Source organism: Astatotilapia calliptera, chromosome 20 (assembly GCF_964374335.1).
Source record: "Astatotilapia calliptera chromosome 20, fAstCal68.1, whole genome shotgun sequence".
In the NCBI taxonomy this organism is placed as follows: domain Eukaryota; kingdom Metazoa; phylum Chordata; class Actinopteri; order Cichliformes; family Cichlidae; genus Astatotilapia; species Astatotilapia calliptera.
This window is the reverse complement of record NC_137441.1, coordinates 25,992,527-26,010,980: the sequence shown is the minus strand read 5'-3', so window position 1 is coordinate 26,010,980 and position 18,454 is coordinate 25,992,527. Positions and strand designations below refer to the sequence as shown.

Genomic DNA, 18,454 nt, shown 5'->3' with positions numbered 1-18,454 from the left:
TTGAACACGTACCTGCGAACGTACAGGTTCAAGATGCTAACACTCAGACAGCTCCTGAGTGCAGTCGGCCCGGGAGATTGGTTTGCGACAATCGATCTAACAGATGCTTATTTTCATGTCGCTATACACCCGAAACACAGGCAGTTTCTGAGGTTTGCATTCGAGGGCGTAGCCTACGAATACCTAGTGCTGCCGTTCGGGCTGTCGCTCGCTCCCCGCACCTTTACGAAATGTGCCGAGGCAGCGCTAGCGCCCCTCAGGAAGAGGGGCATCCGCATCTTGGCCTACCTGGACGACTGGGCTCTCGTGGCTTGCTCCAGAGAACAGGCGGAGACGCAGCTGTCGCGGGTTCTGTCACACATTCAGACACTGGGGTTCTCTGTGAACTTTCAGAAGAGCTCGCTAATCCCAGGTCAACAGATCGCTTTTCTCGGTCTGGAAATATGCTCTCTTTCCAGCCGCGCACGGTTGTCAGAGCACAGAGTGGCCGCGTTTCATCGCTGCCTCGCTCAATTTCAGCTGGGACGCAGACTGCGTTTCCAGACGATATTGCGCTTGTTGGGCATGATGGCATCTATGATCGCCGTAGTGCCGCTTGGGCTGTTGAAAATGAGAGCGTTTCAACGCTGGACTCTCTCTCACCGTTTGTGTGCTTCGCGTCACCTCCGGAGGAGGCTGCCGGTAACTGCGTCTTGCATGCTAGCTCTCCGTCCTTGGAGGGAGCCCGGGCTACTGCACCAGGGCTCTCGGATTGGGAGGGTGTTGTTTCGCAAGGTGGTGTCCACAGATGCTTCCCTAAGTGGGTGGGGAGCGCTGTGCGAGGGTGCGTCAGTGAGAGGGATCTGGTCCGCGGCTCAGCGCCAGCTGCACATCAACCACTTAGAGCTGTTAGCAGTGTTCTTAGCTCTAAAGCGTTTCCGTCCAGTCCTGCAGGGCCAGCATGTCTTAGTCAGGACGGACAATTCAACAGTGGTGTCTTATATAAACAGGCAGGGAGGAACACGCTCTCTTCCCCTGTTGCAGCTGTCTCGCTCTCTGCTGTTATGGTGCAGTGTTCATTTTCTGACTCTAAGAGCCACCCATGTCCCGGGCCACCTGAACCTGGGGCCGGACCTTCTCTCCAGGGGGGGTCCTCTGGTGAGAGAATGGAGGTTACACCCTTCAATAGTGGCTCAGATTTGGGATCTATTTGGCGAGGCGCAAATAGATCTTTTTGCTTCCAGGGTGAATGCTCACTGCCCCCTGTACTTCTCCATAATCGACCACGATGCACCCTTGGGCTTGGACGCGCTAGCGCACCAATGGCCAGACGTGCTCCTGTATGCATTTCCCCCAGTGGAAATGATATCTCCAATTCTGGAGAGGGTGCGTCGGCATTCCCTCTCTCTGATCCTGGTGGCCCCTTGGTGGCCCGCGAAGTCGTGGTATGCAGAAATAATCAGCCTGCTTGCAGCAAGTCCTTGGCAGCTTCCTCTCCGCAGGGATCTCCTCTCTCAGGCGGGGGGGGAAGTGTTTCATCCGCGCCCGGATCTGTGGCACCTTCATGCTTACCTGCTGAGAGGTTAAACTTGGTTGCTAAGGGTCTGCCACCTAGTGTGGTAGCGACGATTCAGAGCGCCAGGGCCTCGTCTACTAGAGGCTTGTACGCTTACAAATGGCGAGCCTTCGAGCGATGGTGCCAGGACCGCCACACTCTCCCATTTCAGTGCTCTATTGTGGATGTTTTGACATTCCTGCAGGAGCTGTTGGATAAAGGCCTTTCGTTTTCGACGATCAAGGTTTATTTAGCGGCTATATCTGCTTGTCATATCGGTTTTGACGGGGTGACACCAGGTGCGCATCCCCTCGCCGTGCGTTTTCTGAAAGGGGTTCGCCGGCTGAGGCCCGTGCTTAAGTCCAGTGTCCCGGCTTGGGACTTGTCTTTGGTGCTGGAGGCCCTTTGTGGCCCTCCGTTTGAACCCGTTGAGTCGGTAGATATGAAACTTCTTTCGTATAAGACCGCATTACTTCTCGCTTTGGCCTCGGCGAAGCGAGTGGGGGACCTTCATGCGCTGTCTGTGCATCCTGCCTGCACACAGTTTTCTCCTGATGGCCGCAAGGTCGTATTGCGTCCGAATGCCGCCTATCTTCCCAAGGTCATGCCTGCATCTTATAGTTCAATGGAGTTTGAGTTGCTGAGCTTTTGCTCCCCTCCTTTTGAATCTGAGGAGCAGAGGAGGGTGCATTCTCTTTGTCCGGTGCGTGCGCTACGCACCTACATTGAGCGCACTCGGGATGTGCGTTTGTGTGACCAGTTGTTTGTCTGCTTCGCTAATCCGAATAGAGGTAGAGCTCTGTCCAGACAGAGGCTGTCCCACTGGATTGTAGAGGCTATCTCGCTGGCATACAGCACCGGAGGTTTTGCGTTGCCCCACGGGGTGGGAGCTCATTCCACCAGGGGGATGGCGACCTCATGGGCTCTTTTTAGAGGGGTGCCTGTGGCTGATATTTGTGCAGCGGCTAATTGGGCGTCGCCGCACACTTTTGTGCGGTTTTATCGGTTGGACGTTACAGCCCCTTCGGTGGCTCATGCTGTCCTTTCTGCTGGGTCTACCACTCACTAAGGATGTGGTGGTCCCGTTCCGGTTCGGTGGCTGCTCTGCGGGGCGTGTATATAGGTCCCATACTTATGTGTTGTACCGAGTGAATCGACTGAAAGGGAACGATTAGTTATGTCTATAACTTCTGTTCCCTGAAGGAGAGGAACGAGGTACAACACAGGGTGGCCCCACTGAGCAGTTGGCTCGGTGAAGAGCGGCTATCGAACTGAGGGATGACGGTGATGGCAGCGGCTATATGTGCGGGCGGGGCCTTGCGCGTGTCATCACACGTCATCTGCCGTAAAGGCGTGAATAAAGGTTTCTTCAGCCAGGACACGCGAGGGCGTGATATCCCATACTTATGTGTTGTACCTCGTTCCTCTCCTTCAGGGAACAGAAGTTATAGACATAACTAATCGTTTTTATCCACTGTGGACTGGCTGCACATGGGACAAATTAGCTGATAGGGACCACCTGCTGAGGCAGGGGTGTGTCCAGAGGTGGCCTATCAGCTGTGTAAAGATCTTTTAAAAACAGGCTAACTGAGCACTGAAGGAGAGAGGTCCCAGACTGGAAGGTTAATGCGAGATGGCCAGCGTGATGCGGCGGCCTAGTCCTGACCTCATGGAATGGCAACAGTAAGAGAACGTGTGTGATTGGCAGCAGGGCAGAGGTTGTGAGTAGGGTCTGTACTGTTGTTTACTGGGTGCAGCTGGATTGGGAGAGGGTCGCCATGGCCATGAGCCAGGGCCGCTTCTGGGACCATTGTTCTGGCCCCTATTTGTTATTTTACAGGACACCGATGCAATGGGAGCTGTGGCGGTGGTCGCATGATGGATTTGGGAGCAGAACGCAAGCCGGGCTGGGAAGTGATGGGCCAGCGGAAGGACAAGAAGATGGGAGGCTCTTTCTTGTCTGCCGAAGACGAGGCTGGCGTGGACTCTGCTCTAAAGAAGGAATTCCTGGCCTGCTGATGGACCCATAATGAACATGTGGCATAATTATAGCAGGGTGGGTTTTAGTGAATGTAGTAGAATGTAGTTTTATGGGTTTTAGAATTGTTTTATTTAGTTTTAGTAGATTGACAACCTTTTATTACTTACACTTTAAGGGTGTTTTTATTTGTGCTCCCTGGCCTAGTAATAAACTGTTTCTGATCAGACCTGCTTCCTCTCTGTGCCCGTGGTATCTGACTCGCTTGCTCCCCCTTGTATTTTAAAGAATCTTTCTTTTTAGCGTGACATTCTGGCGCGACCGCTTTAGTGTTGCCGTGTTATATCTATCTATCTCACTCATTTGGTTATTCCTGCGATTGTAAAACTAGTTTTAATAACACTTTATTAATAATTTTTTATTAATACTTTGTCTCTCAGTATATCTTTCCCTCATCAGTTCTTTTAAAAAAATTTGATTTATTGAAATTTTCTTTATTGATTTAGAGGTCAAATGCTGATAGTAATATGCAATCAATACTTAAGGAAACTCTAATTTTGTTGGCTAAGTTGTGAAAACTAACACATGTCACTGTAACACACAATTCCCACTCAGAAAGGGAAAACACAGCAGATCCAGCGGTGTAGGGTGCTTTGATGACACCCTACATTTGCAGACTTTAACAGCTCTAATACACAGGTGCTGAAAATCGGGCACAAAGATTTTTATTTTTTAAGTTAAAATGTACATATAGCAGTAACAGGTTATGAATTTTTAAAGCTACAAAACCAACATATTGTATAGAAAGTCAAAATCTCCAGGCTTCGTGTTTTCGTCGATTCCTGTATGTGTGAATGGGGCCTGCTGTAGGCTGTCATGATTCACAAACTTCTGGCAACGTACAGTAATTATTCATGACAAATGACACCTACTGTGCGTGGGTGAGAGTACATCGAGTCATGTCGACATGTTTCAGCACGCAAGCCGTCCGCTCGTCTGATTCTTTACACTGCTAATTTCGTGGTTTTTTAGCAGGTTTTTCAGTTATGTTTCCACACATGGATGGAGGTTTCATTTTTTTCTGATCAAACAGTCTTCTACAAAGCAACGCCTACATCAGGTTATGCTTGTACAGACTAACTAGTTGCTTGCAAACAGATGCCTCATACTGGTACTGAGGGCGCAGTGTAAAGGGCGTCAGAGGATTACACCGGAAGTTGGTTTTTGCTTTCAAAGTAAAGCTTCATTATAAACTATGATCAGATATAATAGTGTAAGATAAAAGTTGAGTCTTAAAAAGAACATTTAACAGTCTGGTTTATCGAGTAGATTGCTTGTATCACAATTAGCAGCCCTGCTGAATTCTTTCTGTTTTTTTTAATGAGCTCTATATAATATATTCAGTCCAGCTGCCTGTTTTATTCTTGCATCCCTCCCACGCAGCGACGGTTGGAAATTATTTTGAAAACTGTTAACGGAAGTGGGATGTGAGGCGTAATAGCTGGTACTTGAACAGTGAGTGTTTTGCTTTACCTTCTGAGCAAGTGACAGGCACACGGGAGGAGGGAGAAGTTTTTTGTAGCTTCGCTTGCTCCTCTTCATCATGGAGACTCGGGCACATTTCACCCGTGAGGAAATTAACAGCACGGTGTGGGAAGTCCAGGAGAAATACACGCACCTGAAACAGATAGGGACCGGGGCTTACGGCTCGGTATGGTGAGTGATTTATCATTTACTGTGCACTGCAAGAAGTGTGTGTCGCATTTGGGGCTCATTCACGTTAGCTACACTGGCTGCACACAGTGTGTAGTGGGCCTGCGTTATATCCTGTACAGTCTAACATAGAGTGGTCGCACAATCAGTCAACTCATGTAGCAAGTAAGCACCTAGTGTCATATTATAGCACGACGACCACACAGCCCGTTATGTGGACCTTACAGTCTTATGTTTACCTGCAGTAGGAGTAGGAGTTATGATTGAAAGTCTGTATTAAAGATGGCCACTTTCCATTTTCATGGCATCATACAGTTACATACAGGACACAGTTAAACACCAGAATAACTGTTTACGTAAAAACGTGCAGCAATTTAAATGTTTTGTTTTCTCTTTTTTTGTTTTGGGTTCTTTTTTTGTTGTTGTTGATTTTTTTTTTAGCAATACAATTATTTTTGCAGGGGGATCGGGTGTCAAACCATTAAGGAAACTAGATACAGCCAACATCACTTATCATTGCATTTTTACAACCTCCCTGGTTTTTATTTGGCTAACTGGATACATACAATCCCTGATTAGGGTTTCTAAAATAATTTCTGTTTGCACAGTTGGAATGCTTCAAGTTTAGTCATGTAGCTGCCTTCATAAAATGTTAATAACTGTAAAGAACCATTTGAGAAGAGCTATTCAGAAAGCTCTAAAGCCTATTATTATATTAATATGTCATGAGGGATAAAATGGCAAATGCTGGAACAGTGGCAGCTGTCAAACACACAAGGCCATTGCTACGTTTCATATTGCTGTCACGTAAGTGCTCTTAAGAATAACCAAAGGTCAATATATTTGAAGAAAAAAGCCAGCCTTTTGCCTTTTATCCATTATTGTGTACATTAACCCTTACATTATTGTTGAAATCACTGATTTTCTTCACTGTCAAATGTGCCTTCCTAATGAACTTTACCACACAGTTGTTCTAACTTATTTTGACTAAAAATATAAACTCGTAAATTATGACAGCACTTAGTTTAAATTAGACTAAATTTAAAGGGCCTTGAGGTGACAGTTGTTGTGATTTGGCACTATATACATACAATTGAAATGAACTGAATTAACGGATAAAGCTTAGTAGGTAAAATTTTGAGAACTCTTTACTGACCTCAAAGCTCCTGTTGTCACAGCAGCAGTGTTCAGGCATGCTGACTAGGCTTTAAGCATAATAGTGTGGGAGTTATGATCTGTTAAAAAGCTCAGACTGGTCGACCTTTAAAAGAAGCAGCATCTCATGAACACCGTGAACATTATCTGAACCTACCTGTAAATGGAGGAGGGAAAGGAAATAACAAACAGAAGCACAGCCTGCAGTTTCGTGTTTTTTTTATTATTTTTTATTGTAGCTATTTGCTTGGCATGCATTAGCTGTTTCATGTAAAGCCGGCTGCAATATTTGACATTACTGCATCAGTGTTGTTCACAGCACACAGTGAAGTGTGCAGTGTGTGTTGGTGGATGCGGCTCCAAATAGCCTAACAAGCCTGTCCTCCTACGATTTGGTGCCCTGTAAACATGCACGTCAAGAGCTGCCAAACATTCACATATTGATAACTCTGTAAACCACAGACCACCACACATTTAGAGAACGAGTCCCACATACAGTATCTCTGTCTCACATCATCTATGCTTTTGCTTTGTGTTTCATGCACAGCCTCTAAGTGTGACTGAAACCCCAAAAATAGACTATTCAGTCGTTTTCAAATGGTGAACATTATAGTGAGACTAAAAGGTCCAAGCAACAGCAGCCAGCTAATGACTTGTTACATTATCATTCCCAACAGCTCAGCACTAAATGAGAAAAATAAAGAAAAGGTGGCCATTAAAAAGCTCCACAGGCCTTTCCAGTCAGAGATCTTTGCTAAGAGGGCCTACCGAGAGCTCCGACTGCTCAAACACATGAAACATGAAAATGTGAGTAGACTATACACTATGCATACTCAGTCGCTTTTAGGAAGTTGTGTTTTTTGCATTGTAACAGCACTGTGATGCAGTAGTATTCTGTAAATGAGCCATTGCTTGTATGTTTTAGTATTTGTCACCTGCTTCTTTCATTCCAACTAGGTGATAGGACTTATCGATGTGTTTACACCTGCCCTAAGCCTGGATGACTTCCAGGACTTGTGAGTATTCTTCATCTTATTAGCAAACCGCTCGGGGAAAGGCAGACAACACTTTAAATGATCTGCAGGTTCAAATGGACTGGTGCTTATACAGCACTTTTCTAGTCTAATTAAGAATTCAAAGCACTTGTTACTACTAAAGCCTCAGTCACACACACACACACACACACACACACACACACACACACACACACACACACACACACACACACACATTTATAAAAGCACTTTTTTCTATCCCTGAGCTCTTTTCTTTTTTATCATCAACAATTTTTATTTATTTCATTTTAAACTTCAATAACAGAACTTAAGGATAAATACATAAATAAATAGTTTAAAAAACAACAACAACAACAAAAACCAAAACAAAGGGAAGTTATCCTATTCTTTCTTCACACACCAATCCCCACACCACCACTCTGTCATTACTCCTCTGTTCTTCAAGTTACAGAAAGCCAGCTTGTAAAGGGGGACCAAATACAATCATATTGATGCAATTTGTCTAATAAACCATAAGTCACTTTTTCGTAAGACGCCAACTTAGCCATTGTCATTAGCCACTCTTCATAGGGAGGGGGGGTTCTTTTTCCGCCAATGCCTTAGCAGGACCCGTTTGGCCGTAGTAAGAGCCAAAATAATCCATCTTTTTGTATAACTGCGAAAATCTCCATCAGAAAGTTCTGTGGTTATACCAAGTATGGACAGTTTTGGTGAGATACCAAATCTCCTTACCCTACCAAATTAGTTGTATTAAGATGATAACTGCACCCATGATATTTTATATTTTATCTAATATTCCATTACACATTCCAGATAAGTATTTCAAAGATCTAGACTTTTTGATCTGGCAGTTTCTTTGGGGTAGCTCACTGCATCGTTTAAGTATTAAGAAACTTCAAGCGAGTGCAAAACAAGGAGGTTTTTCATTGCCTAATTTCCAATGGTAATATTGGGTGATGAACGTGAAACAACTTAGAGTTTGGTTACCTACTGCACCAGTTAAACCCATCTGGTCCCACATAGAGACGGAAGTTGATGGCGGTATTTCTCCCTGGATGGAGCTGTTTGATACCAGTCATATCCCTAAGCTCTTTTCTAACATTTCCGCACACACTCAAATTGCAGTGGCTCCATCAGGGGTAACTGGGGGTTCAGTATCTTGCCCAAGGATACATCAACATACAGACTGGAGAAGGCGGGAATCAAAACACCAACCTTCTAATTGGTGGATGCTCTACTCTGCCTCCTGCCACAGTCGCCACATTAACATGGTGCACATGCTGTCAGAGATCTGTTTTTTCTCTTTAAGCACTCGACACTAAAACTCTTGGAGGAATGCAGTACTTGCAGAAAAAATCTGTGGGGTTTTTCTAGTTTAGAGTGATTAGGGAAAGATTTTATAGTCAGGATCATATAAGATTACTCTGTGAGACATGTTGCGACATCTACTTGTAACGTTAAAGAAAAATATGACAACTTAATTTTTCTTTCACTTTCCAGGAAACATGTGAGCATGCCTGTGAAAGAGCCTTTCCCACACTGAAAGCACACTTTCTGTCTACCTTAAAGAGGACATATTGTCCTTTAATTGTCATGTATTATTCAGTGGGGGGTAATAATTATTTGATTCCCGGCTGAATTTGTAAGTTTGCTCATTTACCAAGAAATGAACAACCTATAATTGTTATGGTAGTTTAATTTTAATGGAGACATTTGCTTTCTCACATGCACAGCTAAGATTTAAGCTGCTGCTGCATCACATGAGGAGACTCTAAAAAAGGTGGAAGAATATTTTATTTGGAAGTTATGTAAACATACGCAAGTCCACCAAGCTCCTTGGTCAAAGGGAGACAGGACAGATTACAGCACAGACAGGGTGTGGAAGTTAAGAGTAGGATGACTTGCTAAGGCAGTGTCGTATATCATGTTTGGACTGTTAGGCTGAGGTAATTACTTTACTCTCTGCCTCAGGGTTGTCTCACTGCACCTCTCTTCCTCTTTTTTCCCCCCCCAGCTACCTGGTAATGCCTTACATGTTTACTGACCTGTCAAAGGTGCGGGGTCAACTCTCAGAAGACAAAGTCCAGTTTCTTGTCTACCAGATGCTTTGTGGACTCAGGGTGAGCCAAAGATGATCTCTACCAAACTTCAGAAATGAACTATATTTATATTCCAATGTAACTGTTTAACAGAGTCATGTCAGAATAATACTGTTGTATATGTTGTTCCAAAATTTATTGGACAAAGACGCGTTTTTTTGTAGTTAGCCTATGTACAACACCACTATGGCACCACCACCTCACCTTCATCTTCAGTTGCTAATTGGTTTATGGGGTCTTCCTATTTATATTCAATAACTTTAAAAAAAGCCTGCTGTGTTGGGTTGATATTAGGTGACTGAGTTAGATGTCTACATTCTTTGCCTTAAGAAACTCCCATTTGTCTGATTAGTTCAGCAGAGTTTGGCTGAATCAGAGCAGAGAACATAGCCCTGTACACTTCAGAATTCATCCTGTTGTTTCTATAAACAGCCACATCATCAATAATCACTAATGGTCCAGTTTCAGTGGCAGACAGACAGAAGGACAGACAGATTGATGCATACTCTGTCAATTTCACAAGGGAAATTGCTATGATACAGCTGCAGGATGAAGACTAAAAATATTATATTCTACAATTAAAAAAAACAACATTGTTAAAAATAAAAGTACCACAGGCCCAGAGTGAATACCCTATAATTTGAGGTAGTGCCAAAAATATATATTTACAACAGTAATTTAAAAAAGGGAAATAAAAAGTTAAGATAAAGCAAAGTTAAATGACAAAAGATTGGGATTGTGCAAAAGTGGAAATGGCATTAATAATTCAGTTCAGTTCATTTTTATTTCAAACATTTCAAACATGTGCCTTCACAATCATTACAAAATATCATTCCATTATTGTTTGAAAAGGAGTAGGCAGAAGTATTCACTTATTTGTCCCTACCCCCTCAAGTTTTACCTCTCATTCATTTAATTTTTTTAAATTTTTTTTATTTTAGTCTTAAATTAAACAGACAACATGTGAAACAAAAGTAAAGCAAAACAAAACAAAACATACATAAATCAAAAACAAGAAAATTAGCAAGCCCCACCACAGTATAGTTTCTTTCATATGAAAAATACAGAATGTGTATATTTGCAGATACACAAGTTATGGAAAAACAAAAAAACCAAAACTAAAAAACTAAAAAACAACCACAACACCATTTACCAGCAACATTACCGTCCTGGGTTAACCCCGTTTTCTTCATTCTTATACTTATTTAAAATTAGGTTTTTATATTTTACTTTAAACTGTTTTATGTTTTTACTGTCTTTTATTTCTTCTGTTAGACTGTTCCATAATTTAACTCCTGCAATTGAGATAGACATAGTTCTTAAAGTTGTTCTAGCACTTTGTATTTTTAAATTCCATTTCCCTCTTAAGTTATACCCACCTTCTCTTTCTATGAACAATTTGCAGATTTCTTTTGGAAGCAATTTATTTCTTACTTTATACATTATTTGCGCTGTTTTAAGCTTCACCAAGTCTTGGAATTTAATAGCTTGCATTTTGACAAAGAGTGCATTTGTATGGTCCCTGTACCCCACATTATTTATTAATCTAATGGCCCTTTTCTGTATTATAGTTATTGTTTGTGTGTTACTTTTGTATGTGTTTCCCCAGACCTCTACACAGTAGCTCATATATGGCAGTAGTAAAGCACAGTATAAAATGTGCAGTGCTTTTTGATCCAACATATGCTTTGCTTTCCCCAGGACGGCAATGCCCCATGCCAATTTCCCCCGAACATAAGTAATGTGTGGCTTCCAACAGAGCTTGTGGTCAATGATCACCCCAAGAAATTTTATTTCATTTAATCTTTCTAAATATACATTGTCAACACATATTTCTACTTTGATGTTTTTCTTTTGGTTTCCAAACAACATAAATTTGGATTTATCTAGATTCAATGATAATTTATTTATATCAAACCACTTCTTTAATATCGTTAATTCCTGTGTGATCATCTCCAAAACCTGTGGCAATTCCACACCTGAACACAGTATATTTGTGTCATCTGCAAATATTACAAACTTTAAAATCTCCGATACTCTGCAGATATCATTTAAGTACATAATAAACATTTTTGGACCCAGTACTGAACCTTGAGGTACTCCACAAGCTATATCCATCAAATTAGATTTATATTCATTTATTTGTACATATTGTTGCCTATTCCCTACATAGCTTTTTAACCAGTCCAAAACCACTCCCCTAAACCTGTACTTTTCCAGTTTTTTTTAATAGAATTTCATGATTAACAATATCAAATGCCTCTTATTATCCATACATTCCGTTATCTTTTCCATTAAATCTATCAGTGCCAAAGCTGTTGATCGGTTGCTTCTGAGCCCATACTGACTATCTGTCATTAATTCATATTTTTCCACAAAACTGTCAAATCTTTTTATGAAGAGTTTTTCCAGTATCTTAGAGAACTGTAGTGTATACAATACAGAAATGTGTGAGTGGAATCTGTCCTGATAGGTGTGTCATTCTGACCCAAAAAATGTTTGTCCAGAATTTTTACAGGCTCTAGATGTTTTCTGGCAAAGTCTAACCTGACACACATGTTCTTAAGTCTAGTGGCGTACAATTTGTTGCAAAATCTCTGTATTTCCAATCATGAGGGATTTTCTTGATTATCCACTTTTAAAAAATGATACAGCTGATTTCTCACAAGTTTTCTTGACTTGGCTCAATGTTGTGAAGCTGTTTTCAGCCTCATGTTGGCCTCTGTCACTTGGGCTATCGTGTTTAAAATGAGAGTGAAAAGCTGTGAAATACAAATTCAACTAAATCAATGTCACATGTTATTTCAAGCCTCACCTGGGATAAAGTTGCTTATGATTCAACTGTCAATTTGGTTTGAGCCTCAGAATATGGAGGACTGTGTATAAACAATGCTTTAATTCCTAAACAGTTAATGCAACACTTCTTTCAAACCCTTTGGATTAAAGCTGAAAGACTGCAATCACATGTTTTGCTATTTATTAATAATAAAAGATATAATAACAGATTATTAATAATTATCATAAATATTTCATGATTAGGATTTACATGACTGTATGTATCATGTAGCACATAACTTACAGAGAAATTACAGGAGAGTTAGCCTTTTTTGCTTTAAATGAGTCAATGAAACACACAATGCAATGGATATAATTATTAACAAGCCTAGTTATTATTTAAAAGGTATTTGCTGTGTGGCCAAACAGTTATTCATCAAACTCCTCTAATAAAACTTTACTTTGAATTTAGCCTAACTAGGCCTGGTAAAAACTGACAACGTAAACTAAAGTGTTCCTGCTCTGTTTATTCCTTTGCAGTACATTCATAAGGCTGGGATTATCCACAGGGTAAGTACAACTCATTGTCCCATTACAGGAAGCTGAGCTGTTTTGGGAGTACCTTTTTTCCTGTTTTATGATAAGTTGACTTTTTCAGGTTATTATCAATAATAATAATGATAACTTTATCTATATAGCACTTTTAAAAATCTGTATCACAATGTGCTTCACCAGTGTAACACAATAAACAAAGCACTGCACAAAATAAAAAAATGAAAAATTTCCGATCAATAATCTGTAGCGAGAAATAGGCGACTTCCTCAGGTCGGAGGAAGTGACTCACTTCTCCGACCTGATTTCCTCAGACTCAGACTGTAATCTGTGCAGGATTTTGTACCGCACAATGTTGTGACTCAGATTGCAGATTTGGTATTCCTCATGTTCTTTGGAAATATATTTTGTAATTCATTTGTTAAGCAGTCAGATGAAAGCGTGCCCAAACAAGTAGGATGACTTAACTCCTCTAATGCGTGTGCATGTCTGGAGCTGTTAGGTCACACCCTTTAACTCCAGTTCCAAGACGTCAAAGACCTGTCGGTAAAGTAAGAGCCACTTTTGGCTTCCTTATTCAGACTGGGTTGCTACAGCAAGTAGCTCCCCATGTTTGGTGCGGCAGATTTTTATGTTCTTCGTGACACAGCCCCAGAGGGATGTGTGTCCACTCCTGAGTTCAAACCAGGGATCTTTGGCTTGTTAGACAAATGTGCAAATCACTACACTGTGAAGTGTTACCCTGCTGTTACTCCTATAACGCTTAAAGCAGATAAATTTTTATCAACCCCTACTGACAGTGATACACTTCTCACACCTTATGTTGCAGCACTAACTGCAGAGTTGAGGCAGTGTGTCTTATAGTCATCTTGTAGTTGAGTCACGATATTGAAGTCCTTGTTTTAAGTCCCCACAACATTCTTGTGTTTGAGTTCAGCTGAGCCATGTGAGACCACAGGAAGCACGTGCACTAAAGCTCTTACTGGCTCTAGTAAGCGCCTGTGGTCCAATCACTGTAATTTCTTCTTAATTACCATTTGGACTAAGTAACCGTCATTCGACTCATTTTCTCTAACAGGATCTTAAGCCTGGAAACTTGGCTGTTAATCAAGACTGTGAACTAAAGGTATGTACTTTCTGCATTACTGCATATGAGAAGCAGTGAGATGATAGGGCAGCACAGGCAGCAGACACAGTAGGACTCAGCAGTCGATGTAATTAACAATATACAGGAGGTAGAAGAAGAAGTTCATTTACATACAGTTGTGCAAACCTACTCGAAATAATCCTGAAACGATAGAATCATTTGTTATTGTTTATATGAGATTGCCATATATATGTATGCAATATTTTATGTGTTTCATTAAAAGTAAACAGCCTGTGAGACACTAAGTACATGTTTGAGATTGTCATCCGTTTCATTGCTGCTGATACAGATCCTGGACTTTGGGCTGGCTCGCAGTACTGATGCTGAAATGACAGGCTACGTGGTGACCCGTTGGTATCGGGCGCCTGAGGTCATTCTGAACTGGATGCACTACACTCAGACTGGCAAGACAATTGTAGCTGTTACATATTCTTTCCCACCGTTCTCTCTGTCGTCTAGAGTTGGCCTCTTGGTGCTGTGACCATTTGTTGTTTGTTACGTGAAAACGTCTCGACACTCCAGCTTTCATTGTTGCATGTATGGTTCTTCAAGGGTCAGCAACTTTTGTAATCCTGTTCCTAGTTCCTGACAAATATTTGAAGTTGCATGGATGTCATCTTGAGAAAAGAAATGTTTGGGGGTTTTTTTCTCCTCTTAATCTGTTGACACAGATGGTCTGACAGTGCTGAGACTCAATGACAGAACTGTCACTGCAAACCCAGGATTTATGTTCCTTTAGGAGATAGTGGTTTTTCATTTTGTACATAGCATCCACAGAGTGGAGTGTAGCTGCGAAAGCAGCTCTGACAAGTTTAGGATAGTATTACTCGCTGAATATTCCCCCTTTCAAAGCACACAACATATTCAGCTCTCTGCTGTGAATAGGAACTGTGCTCTGGCATATAAATGCCACCTTCCTCATTCCTGCTGCACTCAGCTAAACTTATAACCCTCTTGGTGTTATGTATTCTTCATGATTTCTCACTAATGTTACTTTCCTTTGGTGTTTCTTGTAGTGGACATCTGGTCTGTGGGCTGCATAATGGCAGAAATGATCAATGGAAAGACCCTCTTCAAAGGAAAAGATTGTATCTTTTCTTCAGCTTGGTCCATTTACTAAACTTTACCAGCCTGTGTGATAAATAATAAGTTGAATAATGAATGTCAGTATGCAAAGAGAAAGGTATCAAGCACACTTTGTGAAATCCCTTTAAAGCTTTAATATCGCTTTATTAAACCACTGTAATAATATAGGAGATGGAAAGGTGCTTGATGACAAGCTCTATAAAGACACAAAATCAAGCACAAGAGGCAGTTACAGTATATTAATACAGAGTAAAAGCGGCATATTTCCCGAGTCAATTTTTTTCCCCCTACCTTGTTATAAATGCTCCTGCGTTTGTTATATTTCTCTTTTATGTTCTTATTTTGCTTCTGATGCAGCGAACTGATTTATAGCTCTGCTAGGAAATAAAGACATCACAGGTCTTTCTGTGATGTCTTTTTCCTTTATTATTCTGTTTTGCATGCCTGCTTCATATCTCTATGTTCTGCTCACTGAACCACGAATGTAAGAGTAAAAATCCTTGATTCTAATCTGTTTGCTATAAGACATGGACCAGCTGACTCAGATCATGAAAGTAACTGGTGTGCCCGGGCCAGAGTTCATCCAAAAGCTGGACACTCCAGAGGTAGGAAGAACAGTCATAAATATGCAGTTATGCACTAGGAGTACTATCTGCACAGAAAATTTTTACAAATGTCCATTGCCTTTAATGTTAAACATTTTTTTATAAGTGATTTCTCTCAGAGTGAGCATTAAAAAAGCATCATATCTCAGAAAGCATTTGAGCTGTGGTGCACTAGATCCTAAACTGAAACCCATGAAATTAGCATACAAAGTGAAAGTTCCACCGACAGCCCTCTGAGGTAGAAATGTACAGCATACTGCAACCTACAGTGACATACGGGAAATTTTGCCAGACTCTCATGTCCTTTTTTTCTTTACCAGATGTGAGTAGTTAAAATCTAGAAATTGTCCTGAGGGTGGCACTAGAGGAACAGTCAGGGCATTAATAAAAGCCTGTAGTAGGATGCATTAATAGGAAGGAAGTTAAGGCTTTTGGAAAGTCCTGTTTTGCAACTCTATAGGATTTTATAAATGGCCTTAGACTTGTTTCAGCACAATGCTAACAAGATGGCTCACATGCACAAGTGACGAATTGAATATACAGTTCCATCTTTGGAAGTCATATTTGCACAAGGACTATGTAGCTGTATATGAGTATGAAATCAAATATAGTTCTATCTTTGGATTTATTTCATTTTTGCAAGGTGAATAACAAACTATTCAGTTTTACAAAATAACAACATGAAACAATCAGCCTGTCTTTGATAAATGAAGACCTTTTTTATTATTTCATTTTGTAATCACAGTTAAACTAAATCATTGTTGCCATACTTAAAGATTGAATAAAAAATATTCTGTGTCTGGGTATTTGTGTTTGATATCTTAAAACAGGCCAGAAATTATGTCAAGGGCCTTCCTCGATATCCCCGAAAAGACTTCTCAATGTTGTTTCCCAGAGCTAGTGCACATGGTGAGATGCACCTTTTTTCCCCACATTTTTATTCTTTTTTTAAATCACACTTTTTGTTTCTTTCTTTGGTGTTTTTCTTCTTTGTATGGCTATAATTCGAAAAGTCATTCATGATACCCTGTTAATGAAAGCTTTTCCATTTTCTGGCCTGCTAAGTGATAAATATTCACTCACTTTTTCAGTTTCATGGTTTTTGTATTGTAGTAAACTGGTGCATTATTCCACACTGCTGACCTTTTATAGGCGTTGATCTGCTGGAGAAGATGCTTGTTCTGGATGGAGATGAGAGGCCCACAGCGGAACTAGCTCTAGAGCACCCATATTTTGACAACTTGCGGGACCCCGATGATTTCCCCAAACCACTGCCATATGATGACAGTCATGACAACGACACATTGTCCCTAGATGAATGGAAGCGTAAGTGGAAATCTTACTATGATAATCATGTCTCTATGTCTTCTCCCTAACTCCTCCTACATGTGTTAAACAATCTGAATGAAACTTACTGTGTAGACTGCCTTGGGTACCAGGATTATCAACATCTATATAAAACTTTTGGGAATTATTTTCATAACACTCAAATCTTTACAAATCCGTGTGCTGATCTCAAAACGAATGGTGATATTACGTCTATGTTACGTATGTGTTTTTGTTTGTAACTCATTTTTGCTAACCAATTTTTAATGCAGTGGCTCTTGGGGGCCACAGGAATATAGTGCCTGGCAAAATAGTGCCTGTTGTTGGTTTTTGTCTTATACAATGAATACATGGCTTGCAAAGAATAATAATAATAAATATATGTATACATTATGGATTGGGGTTTTTTTTGTTTTCTAACTATACGCGGTGATAATAAAGATAAAAAGATTAATATTAATAAATGAACATAATGCCATCATATATTTTAAATAATGTACTTGATTTAAGTTGACACCCCGTTCCCTCTTTTTATTTTTCTATTTTTACACAGGATTGTGTTTCAGGGAGGTGAAAAGCTTTGTGCCATTCCCACGGCGGGACTCCAAGAGGAAAAACACTCTGACCATGTCTCCATGATCTGATGAATGTCATGTAATTACTGATGCCCCAAACAACAAGCATACAACCAATTGTGCCCTTGTATATTCTAAGCCTGGATTCATCATATATCTTTTACTCAGTTATATAAATATAAAGCGCTATATAAATCCAATCCATTATTATTATTAGTTAATATCCTGAATCAGTGTTCAAAAGAGTAAAACTGTATCATCCCCTTTTTTTACGTAATGTGCAACTGTTTCCTAAATGTAGCTTGTTCATAGTGTTACACATTTCCTGTCAGTGGATTTTGGTGTGGATTTATTGTAACTAAATGCTACAAGGTTTCTTGTAAGATTTACTGCAATGTTGTTTTCCAATTAAAAAATTCAACATGATGTGGCCTTTCTCATTTGCACAGGAGGCAGCTGAGTTGAATCATCTGTGACATTGCTTGAATATACACTGGACAGGGTTGGTACATTAAGAGACTGTATGTGTATTCATGTATTATGAATATTGTTTCACAATGCAAGATAAATATGTATTTTAATACACGTTCTTGACAGTAATTAATGATGGTGCACCTCTGTGCACATGCTTTGTATATCCAAAGTGACTGGACACATGTACGTTAGTAAATCGTCCAAATATTGTTGATACTCGGGTTTAAATGAAAAACTACACTTTTCACTGACCCTGTGATCTCGCGCGCGAAAATCGTGGTCTAGTGACGTCAGGGGGGATGGCTAAACTTGTCTCGTTTGACTGTTGTCAAGGTAGCCCACAGGTTGCTCGAAAAAGGAAGTGAGACAGTTCTCTCTCAAAATAAATGAATGTAATCGCGTTGGAATGCGATATTCCG

General features: G+C 40.7%; 1 protein-coding gene across 2 annotated transcripts; it reads left to right on the top strand.

Moving 5' to 3' along the window:
* The first annotated feature begins 4,580 nt into the window (after positions 1-4,580).
* On the top strand, positions 4,581-17,987 carry mapk13 (mitogen-activated protein kinase 13). 2 transcript variants are annotated; one of them, XM_026153544.2, is made up of 12 exons: positions 4,581-5,228; positions 7,058-7,187; positions 7,338-7,396; positions 9,411-9,516; positions 12,811-12,840; positions 13,901-13,948; positions 14,259-14,373; positions 14,986-15,057; positions 15,581-15,660; positions 16,491-16,569; positions 16,813-16,986; positions 17,540-17,987. In XM_026153544.2, exons 1-12 carry the CDS (start codon positions 5,116-5,118, stop codon positions 17,623-17,625), a joined length of 1,092 nt encoding a protein of 363 aa, XP_026009329.1. In that variant the 5' UTR covers positions 4,581-5,115; the 3' UTR covers positions 17,626-17,987. The 2 variants fall into 2 exon arrangements, with proteins under 2 accessions (XP_026009329.1, XP_080151294.1); XM_080295168.1 differs by lacking the exon at positions 14,986-15,057.
* Positions 17,988-18,454: the final 467 nt, after the last annotated feature.